The sequence below is a fragment of the Erpetoichthys calabaricus genome, chromosome 11 (assembly GCF_900747795.2).
Source record: "Erpetoichthys calabaricus chromosome 11, fErpCal1.3, whole genome shotgun sequence".
In the NCBI taxonomy this organism is placed as follows: domain Eukaryota; kingdom Metazoa; phylum Chordata; class Cladistia; order Polypteriformes; family Polypteridae; genus Erpetoichthys; species Erpetoichthys calabaricus.
Window position 1 is genome coordinate 142,231,919 of NC_041404.2, and position 27,486 is coordinate 142,259,404.

The following is a 27,486-nucleotide window of genomic DNA, read 5'->3' on the forward strand; positions in this document are numbered from 1 at the left end:
GTGATTGTCAAGTGAAGCCCTCTAGTCTATTAAATAGAACACCTGCATTCCACCAAAACTAATCTATGCCAAGGTTCAACTTAAAATTGTGTGTTTGTAAATTGCTGTGTTACATAAAACATTGTGTGTGTGTTGTTAGATGTGGTGTACAGCAGGACAACTACTGGGAAGTAAAGGACAGCACAGAAAAGGGGCCTTCCTGTTCTAGTGGTGCCAGCAAGTCACACAAGTTGAAATACTTAGAATAAAAACTTGCAGCCACAGTAGCTCTCCAGGACTGGAGTTAGTGACCATTTTTTTTTGGCTGCTAATTAAGAGTTTGATCAGGGGTCTCCAATTATTTCCCACTATTTTAATGGCCTTTTCTTGAGACTGCCGATTTTTTTTCCTTAAACAGCACCTAAACAAATTTAATGCGACGCAAGCCAACAGATGAGCAACCAAGTTGGGGCCTCAAACTCCAACCAACTTCACTTCAGTTTAACTTTAAGCCAATTCTCATCGATAATTAAACCCGTTCTTTAATTCCTTGGCACTCATTCTCTCATGGCAGCCATTTCCAAAACTGTTAATCTACTTTAAGAGCACTGGCTGTCAAAATGTTACCAAAGCCTTCACCTTTTTATTTTCAGAGTTTGTGTGATGGATGCAGGTTATGCATTTGGTAGGTAATTAAAGGGGGGAAAAAAAAAAAATTCTGGAGGGTATGGTGGGCTGTGAACCCCCATGAGTCTTAAGATGTCTATCAATTAAAATGAAGGCATTATTTAGTAGCAAAATCTGGTCACTAAAGGGTTAGAAAGAAAACCTGCAACTACAGTAGCTCTCCAGCAATGGAGTTGGAGGACCAAGACTGAAATTTTTATCTAGCATTTTGCTAAAAAGGCAACAAACCACTGCAGTTAACTCCTTTAATAGCCACAGTGTGGAGTGCAGAGGATGCAAAAAAAGTAGCCCACACAAGCACAGCATTGGGGAAACCCTTTAAGGCAACACCACATCAAATGTAGGACTATTTTCTTGACCCCCAGCCCCTTTGCATAACCAAGCATGAAGCCATCTTGAATAGAAGCCACCAGCCAAAGTGGCAAAGCTTATCTGTAGTATCACTGATGGATCCATTTTAAAAAGACAGCCCTGGCAGTAAAAATGGTGCCTATTTCAAGCCACTACCCCTCACGAGATGCAGAAATTTGGATCCCTCATTTTTCGGTCATTTTCCAACCCGCTATATCCTATCACAGGGTCATCGGGGGGGGGGGGGGTTGGTCTGCTGGAGCAAATCCTAGCCAGCACAGGGCACAAGGCAGGAACAAATCCCCAGGCAGGGTGCCAACCCACTGCAGGGAACATGCACCCACACTAGGGACAATTTAGGATTGCCAATCCACCTAAGCGCATGTTCTCCCCATGTCTGCATGGGTTTCCTCCCACAGTCCAAAGTCATGCTGAACTCCAAGGAGGGAGGACCCGAGAAGCGAACCACAGGTCTCCTAACCGTGAGGCAGCAGCGCTACCACTGCGCCACCCCACCCTCAATTGTCCTCCAGAAATACTTGAGTACACAAGATATTCAAAAAGATTAAAATACAATCTGATCTTTATTGTGTATTATTGCCATTTTAATGGTGTTAGGGAGGGAGGAATAAGGGATCTGGAAGCAAGATAAACCGTATCTGTCACAACAAACTGTATGGACATTTGCACAATTCAATCTCTCCTCTTCTCCAGCTTCAAAGAATGGGGAAGCTCCAGGCCTATAAAAAAAAAAAAATAAATAAAAATTCAAGAGACAATGAAGCAGAAATGACCAAAAACGGACCCTTCATAATGGTAGAGCATTATGGGGGGGGGGGGGGGGGGGGGGGAATGTCCTCGGGATAACCAGAATAGGGTTTGTCTTATGGGAAATTAGCTAAATAATCACGCATTTCAGGACCTCTACAAAATCTAAAAACTGGGGCTAAGCATCTGAAAAGTCAGGTCAGGGAGCAGGCACCGGTACAGCACCGCACCCACCACACAACAGAACAGCTCGGGATCCTGGTTGACACCCCAACCCCCCACCCAACAGTCCAGTCCCACCATCCAGGCCATTCAAGGGTTACATAGGCATCCTCTTGGCCTAGTCCAGCTGCTTGTGAGTCACATCACCCTCTGGGTAACGGAGTCCCAAATGAGGCACATTGTGAGGGAATGTCCGTGTGTGTTTGGGTGCCACTGCTTTGACTTTGTGTTGCTCATGGAGTCCTCTTCATCTCAGGTCATGGTATAGCATCCATGTCTCACAAGACAGGAAGCACCAGGACTCAAGACAGACCTTCATCCTTGTGCAGAGATACTGGGGGTGCCACACACCCATTTTCCAGTGACCTCATGAAACTGGGATGTTAAAGATGGCACTTTCTAATCTTACAGGAGTTTGGATTAGCAAAGGACTATTCTGGTAGGTCACAGTTCCCTTGCTTAACTGGCACCTCCATCTAAAAAGGCCAACTAAAAGGTCACTAGGAACTCCACCCATAAGTCTTTGGGATAGGAAAGAAAAATCCATAGACATGGGGACAGGGACTTGGATAAATGTAAATCTACAAAATGACCTTCACTTGAGGGGTTACAGTTGCAGCAAAGACCGGAAACCCCTTACCAGCATTTAGGTAGTTCAGTCATTTTATACTGCCACAGGTGTTTCAATATGAATTACACAAACTAAATGCTCCAAAAGATTAAGAGGCCTATATTACATACAATTAATTACTTTGTGATTACAACCTATTATATACAAGGGCTGGGCAAGTTAGTGTTATTGCATTAACACACAGTCACTATTGCACATTAAACGCAGTTATTTTGAAAGTGTCTCTCTAGCTATCGATGGAGATCTGTGATCTTGTTACAGCGCTTTAATACCCTTTTGCTAGAAGGAAAGTTAGCTTTGTTGATTTGACCTCGATTCCCTGCACGTGCATGAATAGCGAAGAGCAAACCGCTTCTAAAATGGCATGTGGAGAGACCCCAAAGTGAATGCTCAAAGCAAAAAAAACGTCTTATTCTCGCCACATCAGACTCAGATTTTGATGCAAGTGATCTGGAGATGAAGGTTGAAAATGAAAGCGAGGTACTGGCATCAGCTGATCAGGGTGCTGAACACGTTGGTGTAGCTGTCCTCCCAGGCGAGTGTTGCCATAGGTGCATCAGACCCTTCTGACAGGAGGTACAAACCATATATCGCGTCTCACTGCAACTGTCACCCCCCCCATCTTACAAAGACAGCCAGCCCACCGTGCATTCCTGCCCACCCCCCCCCCCCCCCCCTTGCAGCAAACTAAAAAGCTGCCTATTGTGCCTGCTGTTGGCACCAAGTCGTTTTATGCGCTTTTCAGAAAAGTTTTTTGGTTTTAAAAAAAAAAAAAAAAAAAAGTTGTATGTTCAGTAGCAACTCAGGGCTGTTTATGCTGCTCCCCGATAAGAGAAATGTTTCTGCTGGTATCTGTTCGGATAAGAAAACTGCTTTAGAAATGTTAACTTGCTATTGCTCAGAAGGTGCCTGTTATGTTGTGATTGTGGCTCTATTATAAATTTAAAACCAAAGCTATTTGCCACTGCATTAACTTGTTTTTCTAGATTTGATTACATTAACATACACAATACTACTTTTGAGTTAATTATTGAATTTGGCGCATGATTGTGTGTGTTGTGGTTGCTTGCGATTTAAATTTTAATCTTTGCCCAGCACTATCAGCAATATGAAAAGCAGGCATTGTACAGAATGGAGAGTTGGATGTCAAAGTATGAAACGATTAATATTTCACACGTTGCCGGTTTCTTTTGGCATTGCATAGAATGCCTAGGAAATGTGTGAAATATTCCCGCTAATGACATTTGTCATGCGACTTTCGCCTCAGATGGAGAATTCCCTATTTGCATTTCAGTCTTTGCTGAACAAATTCAAAGTGGCGTATTTTGTCACTTCGGAACAAAGACTAGCCCATACTGTGCTGTATGAAAATGGAAGAGCAAAGTGTAGCGTCCGAGAAGGAATCATAGCATGTTGGCATGTGACGATTCTACGATGAATTGTAAAGTGCGAGAATACTGCAAAACAGGTTTTCCTAACCGAAACTATACCAGAAGTTAGTAGTCATCTTGGCCATTCTCACATCGCTCATGAAGCAACCACAGGAATGGCTGCTGAATCGCTATGATGCAATATTAGTGGAAAACAAAAAACTGATTTTTTCCTCAATAAGAAAGTCCTATACTTTAAGAGTCCTGAAAAGGCTTTTACTGAAAAGTCCAAAAAAAAAAAAAAAAAAAAAAAAAAAAATTTGCCTAAATAGCATTTGTCATTCTATAGAATGCCTAGGGAAAAGTATTATATATATGTTACAATAATTCAGATTTCACACTTTGCCCAGTAACACCAGGAATTCTAAATCCAGTGATCCCTCGCTATATCGCGCTTCGCCTTTCGCAGCTTCACTCCATCGCGGATTTTATATGTAAGCATATTTAAATATATATCGCAGATTTTTTGCTGGTTCGCGGCTTTCTGCGGACAATGGGTCTTTTAATTTCTGGTACGTGCTTCCTCAGTTGGTTTGCCCAGTTGATTTCATACAAGGGACGCTATTGGCAGATGGCCGAGAAGCTAGATTGCTTACTTTTCTCTCTTGCGCTGACTATCTGTGATCCTGACGTATGGGGATTGAGCAGGGGGGCTGTTCACACACCTAGACGATACGGACGCTAGTCTAAAAATGCTGAAAGATTATCTTCACGTTGCTATCTTTTTTGCTGCTGCTTCCTGAAACTACATGCTGCACAGTGCTTCGCATACTTAAAAGCTCGAAGGGCACGTATTGATTTTTGACTGAAAAACAAACTCTCTCTCTCCCTGCTCCTGACGGAGGGGGTGTGGGCTGCCGCCTTCAACAGCTTTGTGCCGCGGTGCTTCGCATACTTAAAAGCCAAAGAGCCCTATTGATTTGTTTGCTAGAGATTGTTTTCTCTATGTGACATTCTGTGCTCCTGACACGTACTCCTTTGAAGAGGAAGATATGTTTGCATTCTTTTAATTGTGAGACAGAACTGTCATCTGTCTTGTCATGGAGCACAGTTTAAACTTTTGAAAGACACAAGTGTTTGTTTGCAGTGTTTCAATAACGTTCCTGTCTCTCTACAACCTCCTGTGTTTCTGCGCAAATCTGTGACCCAAGCATGACAATATAAAAACCATATAAACATATGGTTTCTACTTCGCAGATTTTCTTATTTCGCGGGTGGCTCTAGAACGCAACCCCCGCGATGGAGGAGGGATTACTGTATTGCCTAGGGACTCTACACTGCTTGCTTTTCATACATTGTCTGTAAAAATGGAGGTAGAATTACCGGCATTGTGCTACCATCCAAGACTGCTTGCAATCAAAGTAATCCTTGTAGGCCTCAGGATTAGTGTTTGCAGTGCACCATAAAATGCATTTGTTACATGTCATTTGGTACTGGGTTAAGGTTTATGAGCCATCTGTTAAAAATGCAGTAGGTTTGTACCATTTGTAGTAATGGAATGGCAAACATTTTGAAAGGACAGCAGTGGGATGGACAATTATCCTTTTGTGTTGAAGGTGCCAGGCAGTGTTAATGGCAATGCAATACAACTAGAATATCTAGTTAAAGCCTTGTGTTAATACACAGTGCCTTCATTTCACATCCTAGGACAAAAGGAACTTACTTTGCAACAGAAGTTGGTCTTGAATGCTGGTAATGGGGCCTGGCAAACTGCTCATTGTTTCACCAAGAACAGCACTGTGGGGCTCTCCTACAAGAAGGAAATAGAAAATCAGTAATGTTACAATTTTTTGTCCAACATTTCTGGACTAAATGCACAACTGTTACTTCTGTGGCGAACACGTGTAGGAACTTGGCAGTGGGCTGCACACTCTACTGAATCCAGTTTAGAAAGATCACAAATCAAAGCACTACAGTGGAAGTACATCTGAGAGAAAGAAAAAAAAAAAAAAAAAAGACCAATTATCAGAAGCCGCAAGAATCAAAAGATGCAGTGTCTCAGTTACATAAAAGTATAAGAACACCAGGACTTCAAAAACAAGCAGGAGGCTACTGGTCTTACTGCATTATCCAAGGCAGCTCCATTAGACACAAAGGTAAAGGCCTTTACATCAAACCTCTTGTAGTGGCTTGGAAACGGAATTCCAGTGAAATCGGACATAGGATGCATCACTGTTGGGTAGTTATCTCCTCCATATGGACATCTTTGAACATTCAGAGTACAAGTCAGCTGCTGAAACACTTTCACAATACCAGCTAGTAGGAAGGTAGGTCAGCCGGCCCTTACCCAGCAGTAATTAGGCTCCAGCGAGGCAAGGAGTTAGGATCAGGGTGGGCAGTGGCCCAGCAGTTCTCCAGCACAAGCTCAATATTGGGGTCCTGTCTGTTCAGGACTTGCACCTCCAAGTAAATGGGAGCCCTCAGGTATTTCACAATGGGGTAGTCCTGGTTACTGTAGGGGGCACTGTAAAGTTCATCTAGCCATAAAGAGAAAGGATTAGAGTAGTATGCTTAGTTCACACTACAGTAGTCCTCCAAGAGGAAATAGCCATACCAGGATAGGCTTGAAGGACAATGGTGAGATCTCCTTGGTTTATAGCGGGAGGTGGTGGTGCATTGTTCGAGATATTCAGCACCAAGCCTTCGTCACTGCTGGCATTGTAGTAACAGCGCACCGTCACCCTAAGATCAGGCAAAGCTTTAAAATTTTAATGTAAATAAAAATGCTTTAAAGACAACCCATTACCCTGTTAAATGTTGATATGAAGTGAAAGTTCAGTACTGCCTTAATTACAAAAAACTATTACTAGAAATACAACAGCTTATTGCTAGCAAGTACATGTTATTCCATGTGACCCTAAAAGATGTTTGGGAAAGCTTTTCTTAAGTCTTTGATTTGTGTAGCATTTGCAGATTTAATGATTAATGCCTCAACCATCCAAACATTGACCTCAAGCACCTAAGCCAAGTGTGGCCTTCCACCCATGGGGAGTAGGTAGGATTGTAAATACTTCCCTGTATCCCCTAACTGACTCCTCTGCATGACCAAAACTACTCACCGGAGTTCACTATCTCTTGTAATGATACCCAGTGGCCAGTCACTCAGGACGGCACGGACTTCATTTTCATACATCAATGCACCATTCTGCACCTGCATAGGGGGTGGGTGGGGGAGTGGGAAGAGGAGAGGGAAAAAAAACAAAACAAAAAAAAAACAAAAAACCAGCAGCTGAAAAAAATGCTTGTTTCAGATTGCATGAAGTATGTGTTAAACTGGCCTCCACGTTACAAAAAAATTAGTCAATGTCCACCGTATCAAATACGGTTGCTCATTTTGAGGTCAATTAGTTCTACTCTAATCATTGAGCTGGGCCCACATGCACAAGTGGTAATCCACAGTCATTTAAAAAACAACCACACGTCTCACACACAAGTGGCCTGGGTATGCAAAGCCTTTCCACAAATGTAAGACATCGCGACCACAGTTACATCACTCGGGAAATTTGAGAGGATTTCCCCAACCCTTGTAACCCAAACTTAGCAGCCACCATACCTGAAAGCAGTAGCCCCTTGAGTCCTACCTTCACAGTAGTGCCACAGCTCAATAACGGGATGTGGTACCAGAGTGCATCAGGAAGAGACTTGACAGGAAGGCACGTAGGATCCCGCAGACGAACCTTTGTTAGGTCGAGAGATGGCACAGTACTGTTGCTTCTAACCACAAAATCCATGAAGCCACCATGACACAATTCTTGGCATTTAAAAAAGAAAAAAAAAAAAATTAGGCACCACTAGAATTTCAATAACTTGAGAGGCCAAACTGCAGCATAGGTTCTCAATATGAAATTAAGGTCTCTGTTAAATGTTCTACAACAGCAAATGTGACTGTTCCTCCTATTGCCTTTTTGGGGGCATCAGGCATAGTATCATACCTTGTGTCCATACCGATGTTCAGGGGGCACATTTTTCAGAATGGCATTATTGGCCAAAAAGGCTCCGTACAATTCAGGAGTGGATATTTTTCCAAACCCTGCTGCTTACACACGAATGAAAAGAGTGAAAATTTTTGAAGCATTTGAGGTCGTCACAGGACAGTAAAATTGATTTTCATCCACAGACAGCAGTTGAAATTTATGAGGCAACATTACACCAATTTCCAGGAAGATGAACCGAAATTATAAAGTTTATCAATCCAAATGCGTTTTGTGCAGAAAATATCCCCAGCTATCACTTATAACGCTGTGAAAACCAGAACCAGTGTAGTATACATTAAACTAATAAGCATCATCTAGACAAGAATAGTATTATGTAGTATTTGATGCACTGATAAGTGTGCAAAATTGCATAGATTTATTCATATATAGGTTAAATTTTGCATAGATTGCCTTTTTCTCTATTTAAATCAAAAATTAGACATAACATATGTTGGAGGGTGGCAAATTAAAGCACCACCCTGCCCCAAAGAGCGGTAACACTAGCTATGCCACTTGTCTCAAGACCCAAGCTTTGGGATTTGGTAGTTTGGGGCAACAACAAATCCTTGTATGTCCTATTGGACACCCCTGTTTAGGATATTCTTTTTACATGTTCTTAACCTTGAACTGGATTAAGAACCGCTTTGTGAATACAAGAACATTTGCTTAAAAATTAGGCAATTTTTTTTATATATTATATATATATATATATATATATATATATATATATATATAATATTTGAAATAGTTTACTGTCAAATAAATGCAAAGAGTACATGACACGTGTTTCGCCCTCATTCTGGGCTCATCAGGTGTACACACTCCACTGCACTCCCTCTCGGGAATCGAACCTCGGACGTCAGCGCCAGAGGCGATGCCCCTAACGTTGCGCCAAGTCCTCATTTGTTACTCATTTCCAAGTTCCTGGCTAAAGTCAATTGATGGCTTCAGTAGATCTCGTGGCCTGTGTGGTTGCAGGTGTTTTGACCGAGATATACCGAGGGGGGGGGAAAAAAAAAAAAAAAAAAAACCAACACCACACACCACTCACATACACACATCTCCGTCTGTCTGCTTTTCAACCAAGAGAACTACTTAACGGATTTAGATAGTTCTAGAATTTTTTTTGAACATTTCAGTTGATTTAGGGACTTCATTGCATGACGCATCAGTCCACTTGCAGTACTGATTTGTGTGAATCAGACATGCTTAGCTAGCAAACGAGAGAATGAATTTAGATCGGTTTCTCTAATTTACTTGAGCATTCCAGTCGATTGTGACTACACACACAGTTTGCTTGTGGCAGTGATTTGTACAAATCCAAGGGACACGCAGCAGGCCAAAGGGAGGGGGGTGGGGACCTCCTCACTCACGTGCCAGTCTTGGTGTTCTCAAGCCAAGCAGACCTAAGGAACGAGAGACCTACTTAACCGATTAAGATCAGGTTTTTCTTCTAGAATTTGCTTGAACATTCCGGTTGATTTTGCGACTTCTTTCACTGCGCCAAGAATCATAGTACGCTTGCAGGAGCGATATATTCACACTAACCCGAGAAAGAGGCTGTGGCCCGAGGGTGAAGTGTGAGGTTTGAGGAGGACCCCACCCAGCTCCCCAATCCTCTGTCCAGTTTCACTACTATGCGGGTGGAGCCATGAGGGACAATCAGTATTGAATATGAAGATGCACACCAAATCTGTGTGGTCTATGGTCTTGAATTTGCTTATGCCTGTAATCCGATTTAGTCCTTATTCAATAGCACAGCATAAGTTTGGACCACAATATACTGGGTCACTGTCCTATGTACAAATATTTTATCTACTTTTCTTTCTACTCACATGCAGTTGATACATTCAGCACAGAGGCTCATTTAGAGCTGCTAGGTAAAGCATAAGAAGAGTGCAAGTTTCCCCAACTGTCTACCCCCCCCCATCAGTCAGCATGAAACTATCCTCATTGCCTTACTTAGAATGGCATGATTCACCTAAGTGGGGGCCTGCACATGGAGTATAAAGCCTTGGAACATTGCCCGGCACACCTTCAACATTATTTCCACATCCATCCTTTGGCTTCAAATTGTTCCTGAAAATCCTTCCAACGCAGTGATGAAAATGGTAGACTACACATTGGGGGGGGCCCCCACTCCCAAACTGAGTTCTTGCCATGAGCTTCCTTTGTCCATTTAATGACGGCCTACGCTGCATAACAAAGCCAAGTTATTTCTCCTGTGCGATTTCTTACCGCCGTATCACTGATGGAGGGATAATCGCCTTTTTACATCTATATAGGATTTGTAATTGCAGGGTGTTGCATAACCCTAAAGAACTCATTCCAACAAGGGAGCTAGCTCCCCCTGCTGGATACAAAGCAGAGTTCATTTCAGAACTGCCCATTAATGCCAAGGGAATGTAATTCTTTATGCTGGTTCTCTGGGCATGTAAACTTGGGTTGCCTCTTGTCCCAGACCGAGGCAGGTAGGAATCACCTGCCTAAAAACTACGAGACAGTAGTGCTTGTACATCGTGCTCCACTGAACTGCACGGTTGGGTGCAATTCATTAGCCCACCTCAGCAGACATTAGGTAAAAATGGCTAGAAACTGCTCGGGAGTCCAAGCCCTCTCAAGCGAGTTTAAGTAGGGACAACTGTCACACAACTTGCTTAGTCGCCTGAATGACCGCACTCACCTGTTGAGTTTAGCACACATGGACAAGAGGACCAGACGTTAAAGGAAACTGGCATCTGAGAGACATTGAAAGAAAGAACTGTTGCCGGTAACACAGTACGTTCTCCACTTTCCTGATATTTCTGACATGCCTGGTAACAAAAAAAAAAATAAATAAAAAACACGGGCCAACATTTCCAAAAATATACAAAGTACATAGAAACAAAGCAATACCTCCTGAAAAGCTGTTGAATTCTTCCACTCTATGCAGAACAGAAGGATGATGTGTGGGTTTCAGGTTAGCCCCTCATTACCAAACTGGCCGTCGAGCATTTGATGCATGTTCTACAGTTGGCCAAGACTGACTGGGCGTCCTAAGGCGTTAACTAATCGCCAACCATTGAAGGAACAAACTAGAATTCTCTCATCTATTCAAGGTGAATTCCTAAATTAAAAAGTGATCAATCCCACCCCCCAAATAACTTATTGCAGTGTTCTGATAATTTGCGGTCGAATGTGAAATGCAACTTTGCGTATTTAGATGTTGCAACACCCACGTGTATTAATAGAAGATGTTAATGCATCTGTGTACATGCTGCAGTAACCCATTTAGAAACTGGCTTTTTAAAAACAATTTTCCCCACATTTTCACACACACACCTGTGTCCAGGCCATTGGGTACCTCTTGGAAATAGAGATGACCAGGCCTGCCGTTTCATTCGTAATCGAGACGTCAGGAGAGGAGCTGGAGGGCAAATACTGAAGTGCTCCAATTGTTAGGCCAGTAAATGTCCCAGGAAATGGGGGCACCACCATCAGTAGGCTATTGTCATTACAGCTAACCAAGTCTAAATGGGGGGAAAAAAAAAAAAAAAAAAAAACTAGATACAAAAGAGCATGTAGGAGGACACACAGGCTGTCAAAAGTGTAAATGTGCTGCTCTAAAGGGCAGAGTTTCAAATCGGGATGAAATCTACAAGGAGGAAAGAGTAGCCAACCAGTAAGGAAGAGCCACAAGAGGACATTGCTGTTCAACATTCAACAGGGTGCAGAGAAATGCGAAATCCTTCAGACGTCATTTGAAAGTGGTGTGGATAGAATCCCCTCGCAACCAAAATAAGCTGCCCCTACCACTGGGAACTCACCAGGAGCACAGAGCATCTTAACACGGACGTTGATCTGGGCAAAGCCAGTGTAACAGCTAAACAGCACATCCGAAAAGTAGAGGGTAACGTTTGTAGAGAGATCCTAAAAGGTGGGTGGAGAAACAAAATTAAGCTGGCTTGATCCCGAGGATTCTTCAAAAGAGCAGCTCGAGGCTGCATGGCTTCACAATACCTACAACTCATTTAAAAAGATGATCAACGTCACCTTCGCAGAGACATTCATTTCTTACTTGGAACACTTGAAGTCCGGTCGCATTGAAGTAGGTTCTGATTACGAGGGTATTTGCACCACTCAAAAACTCGTAGCCATTCAATTGTGCTTCACTCAGAGACATTTTGATCACCGAACTACCATCATTGATGCTGACATTCCACACAGGGGCGCTGGCGTTGGACTACAAAAAGTCAAAGGTGGGTTAGATATACGACACTGAAGACATTTTAATACCACAACTCATAAGTTCACCATCCAGTACCCCTAGTCACAGTGATGTACGGAGAGGTTCATGGCTGGTGAGGCACCGACTCCTTCAGAGTCCGATTTACAAATATATGAACCCTAAAGAGTAGCGGATTCACTATTCAAGTGGCACACTGACTACTGGTTAGGTTTCATATCTCATCAGCATTCTTTATACACACACTTTACGAAGAACGTTACATTTATAGCGGCGAAGAGAGTGAAGAGAGCACATTTGCTCCTCACCCTCCATGTGTTCTAAAATTGTCATTGCAATTCCACAATTCAAACTCGTTCAATACAAATGAAAGTATTGAGTGATAAAAAGAGATTTAATTCTGACCTTTAAAATTGATTAAAACATCAGAATTGAAATATTGTTAAAAGCTTTAGACTGATCAAAAGTGTTATTTAAAAGGTCAAAATTTAGTTTTAAAGTCTGATCCCATCTCTAGTATATAAAAAAAAATCTTGGGATGAGACGAGACTTTCAGAGAATTTCAAGTGCTGCAAGACGAGACTTTGTGCAAAGAGATGAATTGAAAACCTAACGGGTCCAAGTGGGGACGGAAATAAAACATGACAAAGTAGAATGTTGTAAAGAGGTTCAAAAACGTTGGCGCAATACACATGCCAAGCGGGTTAGAGATTATGAAAATACTAAAACTCGAAAGTCTCAAAAAACTGATCGTAAAGATCGCATTAGCGCTAACAAATGGAAATTACTCCGAAATGATACCGCATAAAGAGATCGAATACGTGGACAGATTATATGACAGATGTAGATATTTTTCGGCTTTAAAACCTAGTCTGAGACTTGTAGATTGTCTAGTGTTGCCATCAGGGGAAAAGTAGTTTCACCAAATCTTTTCATTCTCACAGATACGCCTCTTCATTGGGTAGAAAGTGAAATCCACAAACACTACAGGCAAAATATCCAAAACTACAACAATCATTCAATACTCAACTTAGATTTACACGATTCAGGACCACACACACTACGAGAATGAGGTCCCACAACAAAGTAAAGCTACTACAAGTTTAAAATTTCATAGAAACCACAATTCGGTCAGGTTTATAATTTATGATCACAGAAATTGCAACATAGAATTGAAAGTTAAATTTTGTGTAAGGCGAGACTTTTGGATGTATGGATTTGTTCCCATTATTGGCTGTAGAATTTGTCCATATTTTTCAGATAAACCGACATATTACAAAAAGTTTTCTTGGATTTCTATACGAATCTGAAAAAGATCACGCCCACGTATATAATAAACCAACATGGGATGAATTGTCCGTGATAGGTTTTGAAAGACCGTCAATATTCGCATTTATCCAAAAGCACAGTACAATGTGTCTCAAGCGGCAGATCTGGGAAATTACTAGAATGTAGGGCCCACATGGGGGCTGGCGAGCAAAGCAAGCAGGGGGGCACTGCCCCCTAGTTTATAAACCATTTATGGCCTTACCTTTATTTGTAATTGAAATCCATGTGCCTATCCTCCACGAAAATCTCACTTTCTTGTAAAAGTCCTCCTTATTTTCCTTTAGTATTAAAAAGTCTTAATCTTCAAATTTTGGCAGTCGGAACAAAAATAAAATGGCCCGCTGCAGCACACGCGACTGATATCCTCTGTGTAGAAGAACAGCAGCAACGAGCACCTGTTGGGCTCACATGCGCCCACTTCAGGGAGTCACAGTACTGTGTCTCTCCTTGTGCCTTTTCACTGCAGTTTTATGTCTGATCAGCAAGACTAAATATGTTGCACACATTAAAGATATTAGCCAGACTGTAGGTTGCCAATGTCTGCACACGTTTATTATACACCCTGACTTTCCAGACACAGCAACTGGCACACACCAACTGCAGGTATCAACCCAGTGTGTGAGGGAGAGCACAGTTGGAGGCGAGGCTCGTCTCTGCAGCACCTCATTTCTTCCCTGTATTTGAACAGGAAATGTGCTAATTCAGCGATTTGACTACAATGATCATAATTGGAATCGTACAGAATTTATAGCACAGACCAGTGGACACATTTTATCATCATTTCATCTGCCGCACCTGCCTCCCCTGACCGTACATCCCTGCCTGGTCATAATCCCAAATCTTACAGGGACTGTTCAGCCTCAGGCTAGATAGGATATTAACCCAAACCCTCCCCCCCCCCACCCAAATTTTTCAGCTTTCCCCCAAACAAACTCATGCATCATTCTTCAAACAACAAAGACTAAATAAATGGGGCACCTCATCAAAGCTGGGAAGCTGTTCCAAAATTGAAACCTGCAAAGGAAAGTCCTTGGTTAATTCACAAGCACAGAGATGGTGGGCTCGAAAGTATGGCTTTGCAATTTGAGGCAGTGGTGCTCACCTCCATAAAGGTTTGGTTGCAGACGGTGTTTCCAGCCTCTACACTGATGAGCAGTGGGACGACAATCGGGGGCACGCAGAACATATTGTAAGTGGTCTGGATGGACTTGCCCATCGTTGTTGAGAAGTACTGCAGCACCACTTTTAAGGAGTACCCATTATCCTATATTAAAAACATACATGACATCTTTAGCAGGGGAGTCGTGGGTTTTATTTACAGAGAAGTGCTAATGGAGGCTCAGAGGATTGGCCTCTGCTTGCAGTTTCACCATGTGGACGGATCACAAGAGCAAGTCAGAGCACTGGGTTTTCCAACTTTCAGTGACACTGTTGCCACCAGAGAAACCGAATAGCGTCACTACATTAAGTCTCATTGTGCAGGGTGCATAGGACAAAATTCTTATTTTCAGGTGGTCTCTGCATGTTACGTAGACCATTTTGTCTACTGTCAGTTTTAGAAAGTAACCAGAAAACTTCACGTTTTACATTTCTCCTCCACCCCCCCAAAATTACTGGGCAAGACTCAATACCCTGGAATGAAAGCAAAGCTGGATTAGAAACACCGGGTAAAAGGGTCTGAACCCTTTAGTTACAAATAGAAAATTGAAATCTTGTAAGTTGTGGTTGTGATTCCAGCCTGGAATCTTCCCGGGACTGCGGCAAGAAGCTTCATAACCACCTGGATTCTGGTGGGTATGTGATTCGCTTCTCTGCAGATCCTCTCAGCCATCTATGGACGGTCTGTATCCTACCCATTTACAGGTCTCCAGAGATGTTCAATTTGGTACAAGTCTGGGCTTTGGATGGATATTCCCATTCCTCCCCCAGTTTCCCTAAGCCACTTCTGTGATGCCGTTGCCTTGTGGTCAGACTGGGCCAAAGTTTTACCTTCTAACAAGACGACCAACCTAGACCACCCTGCATCAGGTGCTCATTAAGGAGGTCTGCTTTGCTTTAACTTCCCTTCGACCCAGACTAGTCACCAAGTCCTAGCTGCTGCTGCTACCACCACCACCACAAAAGGTGTCACTATTGAGCAGTGCCTGGCTTCCTCCAGACATGACGGTTGGTTTCCTCAGACCAGAGAGTCTTGGTTCTCAGTCATTGGAATCTCTGGCCCCCACTCCGATTCCTCAAGGTGGCTTTTTGCCAGCTCCAAGTGGAGCCCCATGCATCCTTTACCAATTTGTGCCTGGCCACTAATGGTACAGACCTGGCATTGATGGTTCTTCTGGAACCATCTTCACACAGGATCTTAAGAGCTTGGACAAAGTGACCATCAGATTTGTGATCACTTTGAGCAATTGGGGAGATGGGACATTGGTAGTTTGGCCAGAGCAGCCAGCATGGGGACACATGCACATACCTGAACTGCTTTTAATGGCTCACCTGCCTCATCAACCATTAGCATCCTAAGAAAACAGCAAATGAGTAATAAAGCAAATTTTAGCTATGCTTTAGGCACTTTAAAAATTAATGTCACAAGACCTTAACACACTGATTCATTCCAAGTGTTCCGGAGACCCAAAGTAGTAAGTGCATTTCTTCATCTCTGCAACGGGGCACACCAACATGTCATACTAGAGGTGGCTTCAAGACCTATATAATATATAGAGAAACGTCTATGCGTGGAAGTGTGCATCTGTCCGGCCCAGGAGTTGGGGTAAGGGCTCCACCTCCAAGGATACACAAGCGAGGCGAGCACATCAGCAAAACAAAACCTCCTAGGAGAGAGATGCCCCTTTCAATTACCCGACATCTACATTCATTCATCCATCCAAACTTTATATAAAGTTTAGGACCCTGGGCTTTTTACAGCATGGGCTTACACAGCTAGTTTTGTAGAAGACCTGGGATTCCTTCATATTAGTCATTTTACCATCATGTTAATATGGCACACAGCACCGAGATGAACAGATCTACGGAGGCTTTACAAGTGCTATGAAGACCAATAGAATCCTTTACTCTTGTGTAACAAGACCTTAAAGACGACTATTTTGCAGTACCTAAACTAAAGTGCTACCCAAAATTTCCTGTTGTGTTACTCCTGTATTTGTGACAGTCCACCACACTAGCGATCAGAGGAGAGGTTCACCAGGGGACAGTCAAGTGTCCGATTTAAACAGCCATTCCTTTGCTCATTTTCCTAGAACAGGGGTGTCAAACTCTGGCAGCCAATACTGGTCATGAAGTAAAGGGTTAGGATGTGAACCTGCAGCCACAGTAGCACACCAGGACCAATCACATTTTCCCTTCACATCAGTTGTCTTGTTTAACAAGAAGTTCTCTAAATTGCATCACGAGATGTAAAGTGAACCAAGAGAGGACTAGCAAAGTCAGGGCCTCAAACTCCAAGCAATTTCACTTGGCGAGTTTAAGAATCGACTTAATTCCAGGTGAGATGCTCTCATCCTGCCTCAGGAAAGGTTTCCAATACTGTTCCTCCCCCCCCAGAATAAAGTCAAAATGTTTTGTGGACCTGAGCAGATCAATTTCAGAGACCTTCACCATTAAAATTTTCAGAAATTGAATGATGGACGCAGGCTGCTGGTCATGTGATGGCTTGCTTGGTATGGCTGCTAATTAAAAAGGAACAACTAAACAATTAAGGGGTCCAAGTCTTAAAGAGCAAGTCAATTAAAATTAAAAATATAGGAGAAGGCAAAACACTAGCGGCGAAGGAAAAAAAGTGGAGTGCTACTGTGGCTGAAAGTTTTTATTCCATCTATTGCAGATGATCAGGGGCCTTCAGCTGCAGGATCCGATTAGGACAGACACTAGTCAAGGGTGTGTTTCAGGATTTCCAACTTCAGCCTCCACACTATTTGAAATTTGGAATTAAATATGCAATTCAGCTTTTTTCTCAAAAGGACAATTCCAGGTACTGGAAAGGGGAATTAAAAGGACAACCTGAGACTAAACCCATCTTTTCTGCAGATTGACACAAAGCACACCCAACACATCAATAGCTGCTGAAATTTACAAAATGTCCAACACTTTGCAGTACGTAGAGATCCAAAGCATTCGTTTCAGTTGCATGCGTGCTACAAGCTGGAAATGAATGATCATTGGTAGGTGTGGCATCACTAAAGGTTTTGGAAAGGAAGCCAGAATATACTTACTAGAGCTTGAACATCACAAGCATCATAAGCAGCACTAAAAGAAAAGATGCTGCCAACATCAACCGAGTACAGACAGGTGGTTTCGTACCACTTATCAACCAGAACCATTCTGTTGTTGGAACCTGCAAGAGCAATAAGACTGGGATTAAATGCCCGGTCAAAAACCTCGGTCTGTCTCAGAACCATAGCAAGTAAACAAAAGGATATTCACTGAAACAGACCTGCAGGATAAAAATATGTCAGACACTACATGCAATTTCCCCTCAAAGCCTTTGTTTAGCTTTTTTTCTCCCTTCCTCAGTTACTAACTTGGACATGCACTTCTGAGGAATTAAACCCAAGAGTGGACGCTCATCTAAAACCCAAATTTTAATGTAGTAAAACAGAAGGCAGCCTCTCCGTTGTAAACTAACCAAACCAACTTTGGTCACATGTTAAGGCAGGTAAGTTTGCACTCTTAATCACTTAACTAGAAGGTCCAGGTTTCAATACAGTAATCTTGTAATGCTGTAAAAATAAGGTACAGGGTTCAGCTGCCATATTAGGTTATTAGGGCCCCCTCCCTCCCATCATGGAAGAGAGGCTTATCTGGGTCCTGTTTCATGTACCATTTGAGAGATCCAAAATACTCCTTTTGCTTATTCCTCATCTCCACGTTGATGTGTTGGACTTTTGGTGGAGCACTCATGCACATGAAGCCCACCCCTATGGCTGATGAGTAGGACAGATGCACTGGGCATCTCACAATACACGCCTGCTGGTCACAAGAGTGCACTACGATTATTTCCAGAATCTTGGTGAGTGAATCAAAGTCAGGCTGGAAAAGGTCACTGGAAAAGTTGTGACAGGACCTTTAACACATGAATTGTGAATCGCATGCTCCGATACTGTTGGGAATTAAACTTAAGAGATCCAACAGAACTAAGACCTGGATGAGGTCCTATAATTTTACAGGTGATTTCTACAGGGGTCTTCATTCACTATCCTAGAGGGCCACAGGTTTTCCTTCCAACTCGTTTCCTAGTTATGAGAGTCCTTGCCGATAATGAAACTTGGATGAATGAAAGCCACAATATGCCAAAAACAGTAAATACCAACAAATGTTCCGAGGAGGAAACTACAGTGCAATTAACATTATCCATGTTTAGTGGACCAGAACAGATTTAAACTTAACACTCCCCTTCCAATATCCCTCTTATTGATTTCTGAATATTAATACCGATACCTGTGCATGTACAGCATGATTTGTTTAAAAGGAATCCCATTAGTTGGGAGAGCTACTGGTTTTTTGGTAATCTACCTTTCATTAAACTGGTTAAGAAAACAGGCACCAATTAAACCTAAAGTGCAGCTGCTAAAAACTTCACTAAGCAATTAAGGGCTCTGAATTGTAACCGGCAAGATAACTAAAGTTAGGCCCAAAAGACAATGCTTTAGTATAGGGTGGTCCAGATCTAATTATGCAATTTTCATTATGCTATGACTTGTTTATTACCGAGAGAATTCACAGCACCTGCCCTGCAGAGAGATTTCACTTAAAATTCTTTGTTGCCGATGGATTGCAGCACCTGCCCTGCATTCGAAATGGCAGGGAGACCGTTGTGATCTGGACCACCCTGTAGTAAATAAATGTGTTCTCATTAAGAAATAGGTTGAAGTGAAAACCTGCAGCCACAGTGGACCTCCAGGACTCTGCTCTACAATGCAACCAAAATTTGTCTTGGTACTCGTTTTCCTTTGTCATGCTGTCTGTTTAGTACACAACTGTTTTGACGAATTAATAATTGGGATACAAATCAGTCTTAGATCCACAGCTAAACTCCACCTATGTAAAATCCAACATCTGCAAGTCTGTCCGCTTTTCACAAGAGAACAACTTTATGGATTTTTCTTCTTTCCAGGATTTGCTTGAACATTCCAGTTGATTTTGCGACTTCTCGTTGTGCCAAGAATCATAGTTCGCCTGCAGGAACGATATTCATGCTTCCTACTCCCCTCAACCCACAGCCTCCGTCACGGATTAGCACGATGTCAGGAGTGGGGACCTGGGCTGGACCCTCCTCACTCATATGCCAGCCTCCGTTAGAGTCACTACCACTACCTCCGCTTAGCTAGTGTTACCCATTTGTTCAATAGACCTCATTTAAATGCCATTTAATGCAGGGGTCCCCAACTCGGGTCCTGGAGGGCCCCAGTGGCTGCAGGATTTCATCCTAACCCTTCTTAATCAGTGACCCATTTTTGTTAATGACCTTTTGAATTAAATTTTAAATTGACTAAAGATTTGTTCCTCCAATTTGCTTCATTTCGATTATGTTTTACTGTTTGGGTGCCATTTAAGGAAGCGAGTGAGCTGACAGAAGACCAACTAAGTCAGGGCTTCAACCAAATTCACTCCAACCAGTTGCTGAAGTAGGTGCCGATTGTTAATTTAACCCGTTCTTTACTTCCATGGCTTGTTGCTGCCCTCATTGTGCAATAGCAGACATTTCTGAAATTGTGGATTCTCTCCTTACTAAGACCTGAGCAGATCAGCATTCCCGAGACCTTTTATTTTCAGATATCTTATGATGGTCAGTTTGCTGGTCATGCTTTGGTTCATTTTGTATCTTATTGGCTGCTAATTAAGGAAAAACTAAATTAAGGGGTCCGAGTCTTCAAGAGCAAGTCAAATAAAATGAATTTAAAAGTTAATTAGCAGCAAAAATAGGTCACTGATTAAGAAGAGGGTTAGAATGAAAACCTGTAGCCATTGGGGCCCTTCAGGGACCAGAGTTGGAGACCCCAGAACTAGAGAGATTGCTAAAGAGTAATGCGAGAGATAGAGCTCAGCTAGGTGTTTTATACCAGGGGTCACCAACTCCAGTCCTGGAGGACCACTGTGGCTGCAAGTTTTCATTCTAACCTTTTTTAATAAGTGCCCTGTTTGTGCTGCTAACTTCTTGTTAATTCATTTTAAATTGATCTTAAACAAATCGGGAATGATGAAGGAATTCAGGGGAACAGATCTTCATTTCTTTCCTTAAATGGCACCCAAACAGAAATGAAACGTGGAGTGAGCGAGCCGACAGGAGACCAACTAAGTCAGAGCCTCAAACTCCAACCAGCTGGTTAATGAGGTGTTGTTGTTAAACTAGTTCTTTAATTCCGTCACCTGTTGCTGCTCGAATGGTGCATTAGCAGACATTTACAATAAATTGTTGATTTTTCTTTCCAAGAGCACTGTTAATGTTTTCTGGACTTGAGCAGATCAACATTCCTGAGACCGTCATCATTCTTTATTTTCAATATTGTATGATGGACACCAGTTTTGGCTCTTTATCTCAATTGTTTGGCTACTAATTAAAGGACAAAAACAATTAAAGGGGCCAGAGTCTTCAAGATTAAGTCGATTCAAATTAGTTCAAAGTAGCAGCAAAAAACAGGTCACTCATTAAGGGTTAGAATGAAAACCTGCAGCCATGGTGGTCCTCCAGGACCGGACTTGGCAACTCCTGTTTTAAAAAGAGCACCAGCTCATTGGCATAGATATCAGGGCCATGTGGTCTTCTCCCCACATGGGGGACGCAGTCCTGTCAGAGAGGAACACCACCAGATACAGTGCCAAAGTTTGACATTGGAGTGTACCTACCTTCTGCTTCACCAGAATCACTTTTTTTTTGATTTTTAAAAAAAGTTTCCTATATATCTCTTAGGTAAAAGGCAAAGAAATTCTAGGGAGTCTATTGGATATAAAATATTTCTGCAAATTGCAGAGGAGAATTTTGTCAACATAAAAACTCCTAGTCCTTTTCAGAGAGTCTGCTTCCTATAGAACAGTATCCTCCATCTTGCACATGTAATTATAGTTTTGGTTGGGCACATACAAAAACAGGAACTTGTAAAGAGGATATAAAGCTCACCCACGACAAAGAGTCTATAAGTCCTCTTTGCTCCTGGAGGCAGCTCTAAAACCATTGTGTCCTCGAGACAGGTGACATCCCCTTTAAAAATGAACAACAGAAGCCAAGTTAGTCCAAGATACCTTTACAAAAAAAAAAAAAAAAAAAGTACTTAAGTCTAATATTTTGCAGTGAGGTTCATTTTGCTCATTAAGACAATTCAACACTTAATTTGTTAAAAAGTAGATCCAACACTTAAAATTTAAAGCCAAATTCCCTTACTCATTGACAATCCAATAAGCTAGATGCAAACTGCTGCATTTTTGTTTTCAGAGTAATGTGTGCATTTTGAGGCTAAACTGCCCGATGCCATACATGTATGGCTTGATTACTTGGGCTTTAACACAAAAAATCTCCCCTCCACTTTCTCGTATACTCCGATATGGCCAGTGTTGTGCAAGTTCACACTTCACAAGAAGCAGCTCAGTTCAGTATGAAAAACTTCATGTTTGTAGTTCACCATTTCAAATTTTGAAATGATTCATGTTCAGTTCATCTTGTATTCAAGGAGTGAGAATAAAAATGACCCAGGAGTTTATTTTTCAAATTTTGCATGCCTTATACGAACACTAAATCGCCTAAGTCTTAATTGTATTGTATTCAAGGAGTTATATCCAGCAACAAACACGTATACTGTAACCATATATGCTAATCTTCCCAGTTGAAAAAAACCACAGTACTGTGCAAAAGTTTTAGGCAGGTGTGAAAAAAATGTTCAGAAATATAAATGATTGCATTTTGTAAATTGATAATAAACAAAGTGAGCGAACAAAAGAAAAATCTAAATCAAATCAATATTTGGTGTTACTACCTTTTGCCTTCACACCAGCATCAATTCTTACAGGTCCACTTGCACAATGTCAGGGATTTTGTAGGATTCTAGTCAGGTGTCTGATCAACCAATTCTACCAAACAGGTACTAATGATCATCAATGTCACACGTAGGTTGACACAGTCATTAACTGAAACAGCTGTGTAGGAGGCTTCAAACTGGGTGAGGAACAGCCAAACTCTGCTACCAAGGTGAGGTTGTGGAAGACAGTTTCATGTCATGGCAAGATTGAGCACAGCAACAAGACACAAGGTAGTTCTACTGCATCAGCAAGGTCTCTCCCAGACAAAGATTTCAAAGCAGACTGGGGTTTCAAGATGTGCTGTTCAAGCTCTTTTGAAGAAGCACAAAGAAACGGGCAACGTTGAGGATTGTAGACGCAGTGGTCGGCCAAGGAAACTTAGTGCAGCAGATGAGACACATCAAGCTTATTACCCTTCGAAATCAGAAGATGTCCAGCACTGCCATCAGCTCAGAACTGGCAGAAACCAGTGGGACCCAGATATACCCATCTACTGTCCAGAGAAGTCGGGCCAGAAGTGGTCTTCATGGAAGAGTTGCAGCCAAAAAGCCATACCTCCAACGTGGAAACAAGGCCAACCGACTCAAGTATGCATGAAGACATAGGAACTGGGGTGCAGAAAAATGGCAGCAGGTGCTCTGGACTGATGAGTCAAAATTTGAAATATTTGGCTGTAGCAGAAGGCAGTTTGTTCGTCGAAGGGCTGGAGAGCGGTACAATAATGAGTGTCTGCAGGCAACAGTGAAGCATGGGGGAGGTTCCTTGAACGTTTGGGGCTGCATTTCTGCAAATGGAGTTGGAGATTTGGTCAGGATTAATGGTGTTCTCAATGCTGAGAAATACAGGCAGATACTTATCCATCATGCAATACCATCAGGGAGGCGTAGGATTGGCCCCAAATTTATTCTGCAGCAGGACAACGACCCCAAACATACAGCCAAAGTCATTAAGAACTATCTTCAGAGTAAAGAAGAACAAGAAGTCCTGGAAGTGATGGTATGGCCCCCACAGAGCCCGGATCTCAACATCGAGTGTGTCTGGGATTACATAGAGACAGAAGGATGTGAGGAAGCCTACATCCACAGAAGATCTGTGCTTAGTTCTCCAAGATGTTTAGAACAACCTACCAGCCGAGTTCCTTCAAAAACTGTGTGCAAGTGTACCTAGAAGAACTGATGCGGTTTTGAAGGCAAAGGGTGGTCACACCAAATATTGATTTAGATTTCTTTTGTTCATTCACTGCATTTTGTTGAATAAATGATTAACACTTCCATTTTTGAAAGCATTTTGTTTACAGCATTTTTTCACATCTGCCTAAAACTTTTGCACAGTACTGTATGTATTCTTGCATCTATTTCCAATCGTGTGACAATTTGTGACTGTGGAACCAGTGTGTAGGTGAACTAACCCATTACACTACCCGTCAAAACTCCCATCACTTCTTGCATGTCCAACAGGGTAAAAATATAAAGGGGCCTCATGAAGTCAGTTTTCCTAAAAGCAAAAGTGAAGCTTCACCACATGCTCGTGTCAGCAGGGGTGCAGCTGAAGCTGCAAGAAGGCAGTGCCCAATTTTACTTTATTTTTTACAGAATACAAATGGCAAAACATTTGTATAAAATGTTCGTAAAAATCTATTTGTGCTTATCCGAATACTGTATTCGGCTCCACGCCTACATTAGAGTGAAGGCAAAAATTTAATCTGGACCTAAACCAGATCCAGTATGTCACATAAAACTGAACTAGCTCAGTCAAGTTCTTCACTTGCAAATGCCTCATGTTAAGTTCACCACTCTTTAGAAAAATGAGCACGCTCTTAAACTAGTTCACGTACAACACTGGATATGGGGATGGATATTTGAGGAGTAAACCACAAGATATGTACATAAAAAAAAAACAACAAATCAAATATATTGAACAATAATAAATTTAAGCGTGAATAAATCAGACTCTGCAGCAGCATGAATAAAAGGTAAAGTACCACTTCCGATTAGATAGAGTTGATAGAAATCCAAGTTTTGCACCCAATACTTGTATGCAAAATGTGACCAACCTTAATTTGACAATTCCAGTACTTTCCATGTACTTTGTATACGAGAAAGTAATTAATGTTAAGTGTTTCTCTCCCCCCCCCCCTTTAAAAAGGATGACTAGGCCTAGATTAGTTGCCATTAACCAATTACCTTTAAAATGAACTGGAGGTTTCCCTTATATAATTAACTTTAAAACTTGTTAGCCAATACTGTGAATCTTTATACATACCTGTACAATCACTTTTAGATATCACAGAATGCCGACACAAAACTATTAAATTCTTTTCAATGAAGGCTCTGGGGCAGTTATCCCTCACCGATTTTATATTTCGTAATTAAAGTTAACTCAATGCATCGTATTCCCAGTTTCCCTGTACACATTTAACAAAGTTTCATATACATGACTATGCCATAGCTTCAGAAATTGATAATTTTGCAAAAATAAAAAACCACACGACAAGCTCTACGGGGTCCACTCGCCTTTGTTGGCAAGTGAAAAAGACAATACCATGGAGATTGATAGAGAATAGTTTTTGACCTGCTGGGGAAAAAAGTGCTGCCTGCCGGTAAACTCCTGTCTATGTTAAGAGAACATTAAAAATCACAATAAACACAGAACAAAGTGTCTCAGGTTAACGTTAGTGTGGATTGCATAAAATTTGAATTTTAATTATACCCAATGTATAATTGGGTATAATACCTGGCAAGCTTTAACTGGAGTAAATGGTGAGCTTGTTGAGGTTTTAAATTTCATCAGTGCAAGTATATTTGCACTTGCAAACATTTTATGGAGTTTCGGACCTAGTTAATTCCTACTTAAATATGTCAACTAATTGCAGCCTTGAAACGAATCCACACGTAGAGACAACTAGCAATTTACGGACATCTCGAGTGCAATTCATGGAGATCAAGCCATTAGGAACACCATAGATCTTTATGTTGGGCGCTTAGTTTTTCTTGTAATGTCAACGTCTATTTATACAGTATAGCACATTTAAAACCACATAGTAATGCTGTGGCCAAAGTGCTTTACAATAATAGAAAAGAGAAACCAAACAAATAAAATATGAACAAAAAATATATACATAAAAAAAAATTAAAAAAAAAAAAAGAATCACAAAGAGGAAACCATCAGTGTTACTGAAGGTCACGGAATGCAAGTGAATAGAAATGAGTCTTTAATCTTCTTTTGAACAATTCAATTGTAGACGACTCCTTTATAAAAGGAGAAGGTAAAAAGAGTTCCACAGGCGAGGAGCAGCAGCTGTAAAAGCCCAGTCCCCCTTAGTTTTACACTTGGTACGAGGGACAACCAGAGACAGCTGACCAGAAGATCTAAACCAGGGGTAGGCAACGTCGGTCCTGGAGTGCCACAGTATGTGCAGGTTTTTGTTCCAACCCAGTTCCTTAACGAGAACTCAATTATTGCTGATGAAGCACATATTGCTTAAGTGACATTTTAATGCTTCATTTTAGTGGTCTCGCTTGTTAAGGTTCTCCAACCTTAATTGCTTATTTCAATCTTAAACTGCTGCATTCAGTGTTTTAATTGCTCCTTATTAGCAATAAGATGTAAAACAGGGGTAGGCAATGTTGGTCCTGGTGAGCCGCAGTGGCTACAGGTTTTCATTCAACCCAATTGCTTAATTAGAAACCAATCATTGCCAATCTCAGACCTTATTTAATTTTATGGCTTGTTAGTCTGTGCAATGTAAGGCTTATATCGCAGATTTTTTTCCTTTCCAAGGATATCATCCAAATGATTTGAAGCCTAAAACAGATCATTTTCAGTCTGTCACATTTTTCTATTAAGCGTTTTATTAAATCAAACCGTGCATGATGAACACACACAGATGTAATTGGAAAAAAGCTAGCTGGAGAACTGCTGGCTGCTTTGGAGAACCTTAACAAGCGAGACCACTAAAATGAAGCATTAAAATGTCACTTAAGCAATATGTGCTTCATCAGCAAGAGAGTTCTCGTTAAGGAACTGGGTTGGAACAAAAACCTGCACATACTGTGGCACTCCAGGACCGACGTTGCCTACCCCTGATCTAAACTCTAGATGGCTGATGTAAAACACACCATTAAAAATTACCATTAATAAATAGCAACGAAAATTACTTCTGATGTAGACTGGGCAACAGATTTGCCACAAGTATCAAGAAAGTACAGAAAGCCCACGAAATATGGGGATCCGTTTACTAAAACTCTTCAACTGAAGTGCACCAAGAAAGGAGGATTCGTCCGACCACAGCAGAAGGGGCGGGGCTTGTGATCTTTGCGTATTTTGTAGTTGGCGACTTCTACTCTTCGCCAGACCGCTTGAAGTACTGATCAGTACCGGCACTTTCCACATGAGCGGCTAAAAACGGACTCCGAGTTGAAAAAATATACCGCATAATAAAGGGAATAGGCACGTAAAAATTCCCACCTTTTCTTAAGCCAACATAAATAGATGAGAATAAAGGCAAAAAGTGTGCAGATACCAGCAAGAAATAACATAAAAGCCACTTTACCTGGAAGGGCGTTCACATAAGTGGGCACCATCCATCCCAAAATGAAACTTAAGAAGTAAGGGAGATACAAAACAGCCCTGAGAAAACAAAAGAAACTTCATTTAAACAATAGCTCGAGCGCAGCCTAAAACTCCGAGTAGTAGTCAGCACGCACCTCATATTGTCCACAGGACACACACACACTGACGCGTATTCTAATCGTTAGACGGAGCAGGTCATCGCTCTCGAAATAAAGTAGGAACTGAACAGGATCGGCGACGCTCTCGGAGACTTAAACCGTTGATTTAGCTCGTGTAAATTGGCGGCAGCTGCCTTAACAA

At 41.8% G+C, this 27,486-nt stretch overlaps 1 protein-coding gene across 1 annotated transcript; it reads right to left on the reverse strand.

The window, feature by feature from the left end:
- Positions 1–1,582: 1,582 nt before the first annotated feature.
- LOC114661055 (zona pellucida sperm-binding protein 2-like) lies at positions 1,583–27,422 on the reverse strand. The gene is made up of 18 exons (XM_028814163.2): positions 27,321–27,422; positions 27,167–27,243; positions 21,722–21,802; positions 17,820–17,941; positions 14,699–14,860; positions 14,575–14,610; positions 12,100–12,264; positions 11,849–11,951; positions 11,364–11,551; positions 10,726–10,855; positions 7,650–7,819; positions 7,128–7,219; positions 6,623–6,750; positions 6,356–6,545; positions 6,131–6,272; positions 5,896–5,995; positions 5,732–5,818; positions 1,583–1,757 (listed from the first exon to the last, which is right to left on the reverse strand). Exons 1-18 carry the CDS (start codon positions 27,323–27,325, stop codon positions 1,711–1,713), a joined length of 2,025 nt encoding a protein of 674 aa, XP_028669996.1. The 5' UTR covers positions 27,326–27,422; the 3' UTR covers positions 1,583–1,710.
- Positions 27,423–27,486: the final 64 nt, after the last annotated feature.

Excerpts from the sequence above, each read along its gene's own strand:
- LOC114661055 (XM_028814163.2), bottom strand. Across the intron at positions 17,942-21,721 it reads TTATAGACTCTTTGTCGTGG|GTTCCAACAACAGAATGGTT; the intron begins GTGAGCTTTATA and ends TTGCTCTTGCAG. Across the intron at positions 11,952-12,099 it reads CCGGACTTCAAGTGTTCCAA|GATCTCTCTACAAACGTTAC; the intron begins GTAAGAAATGAA and ends CCCACCTTTTAG.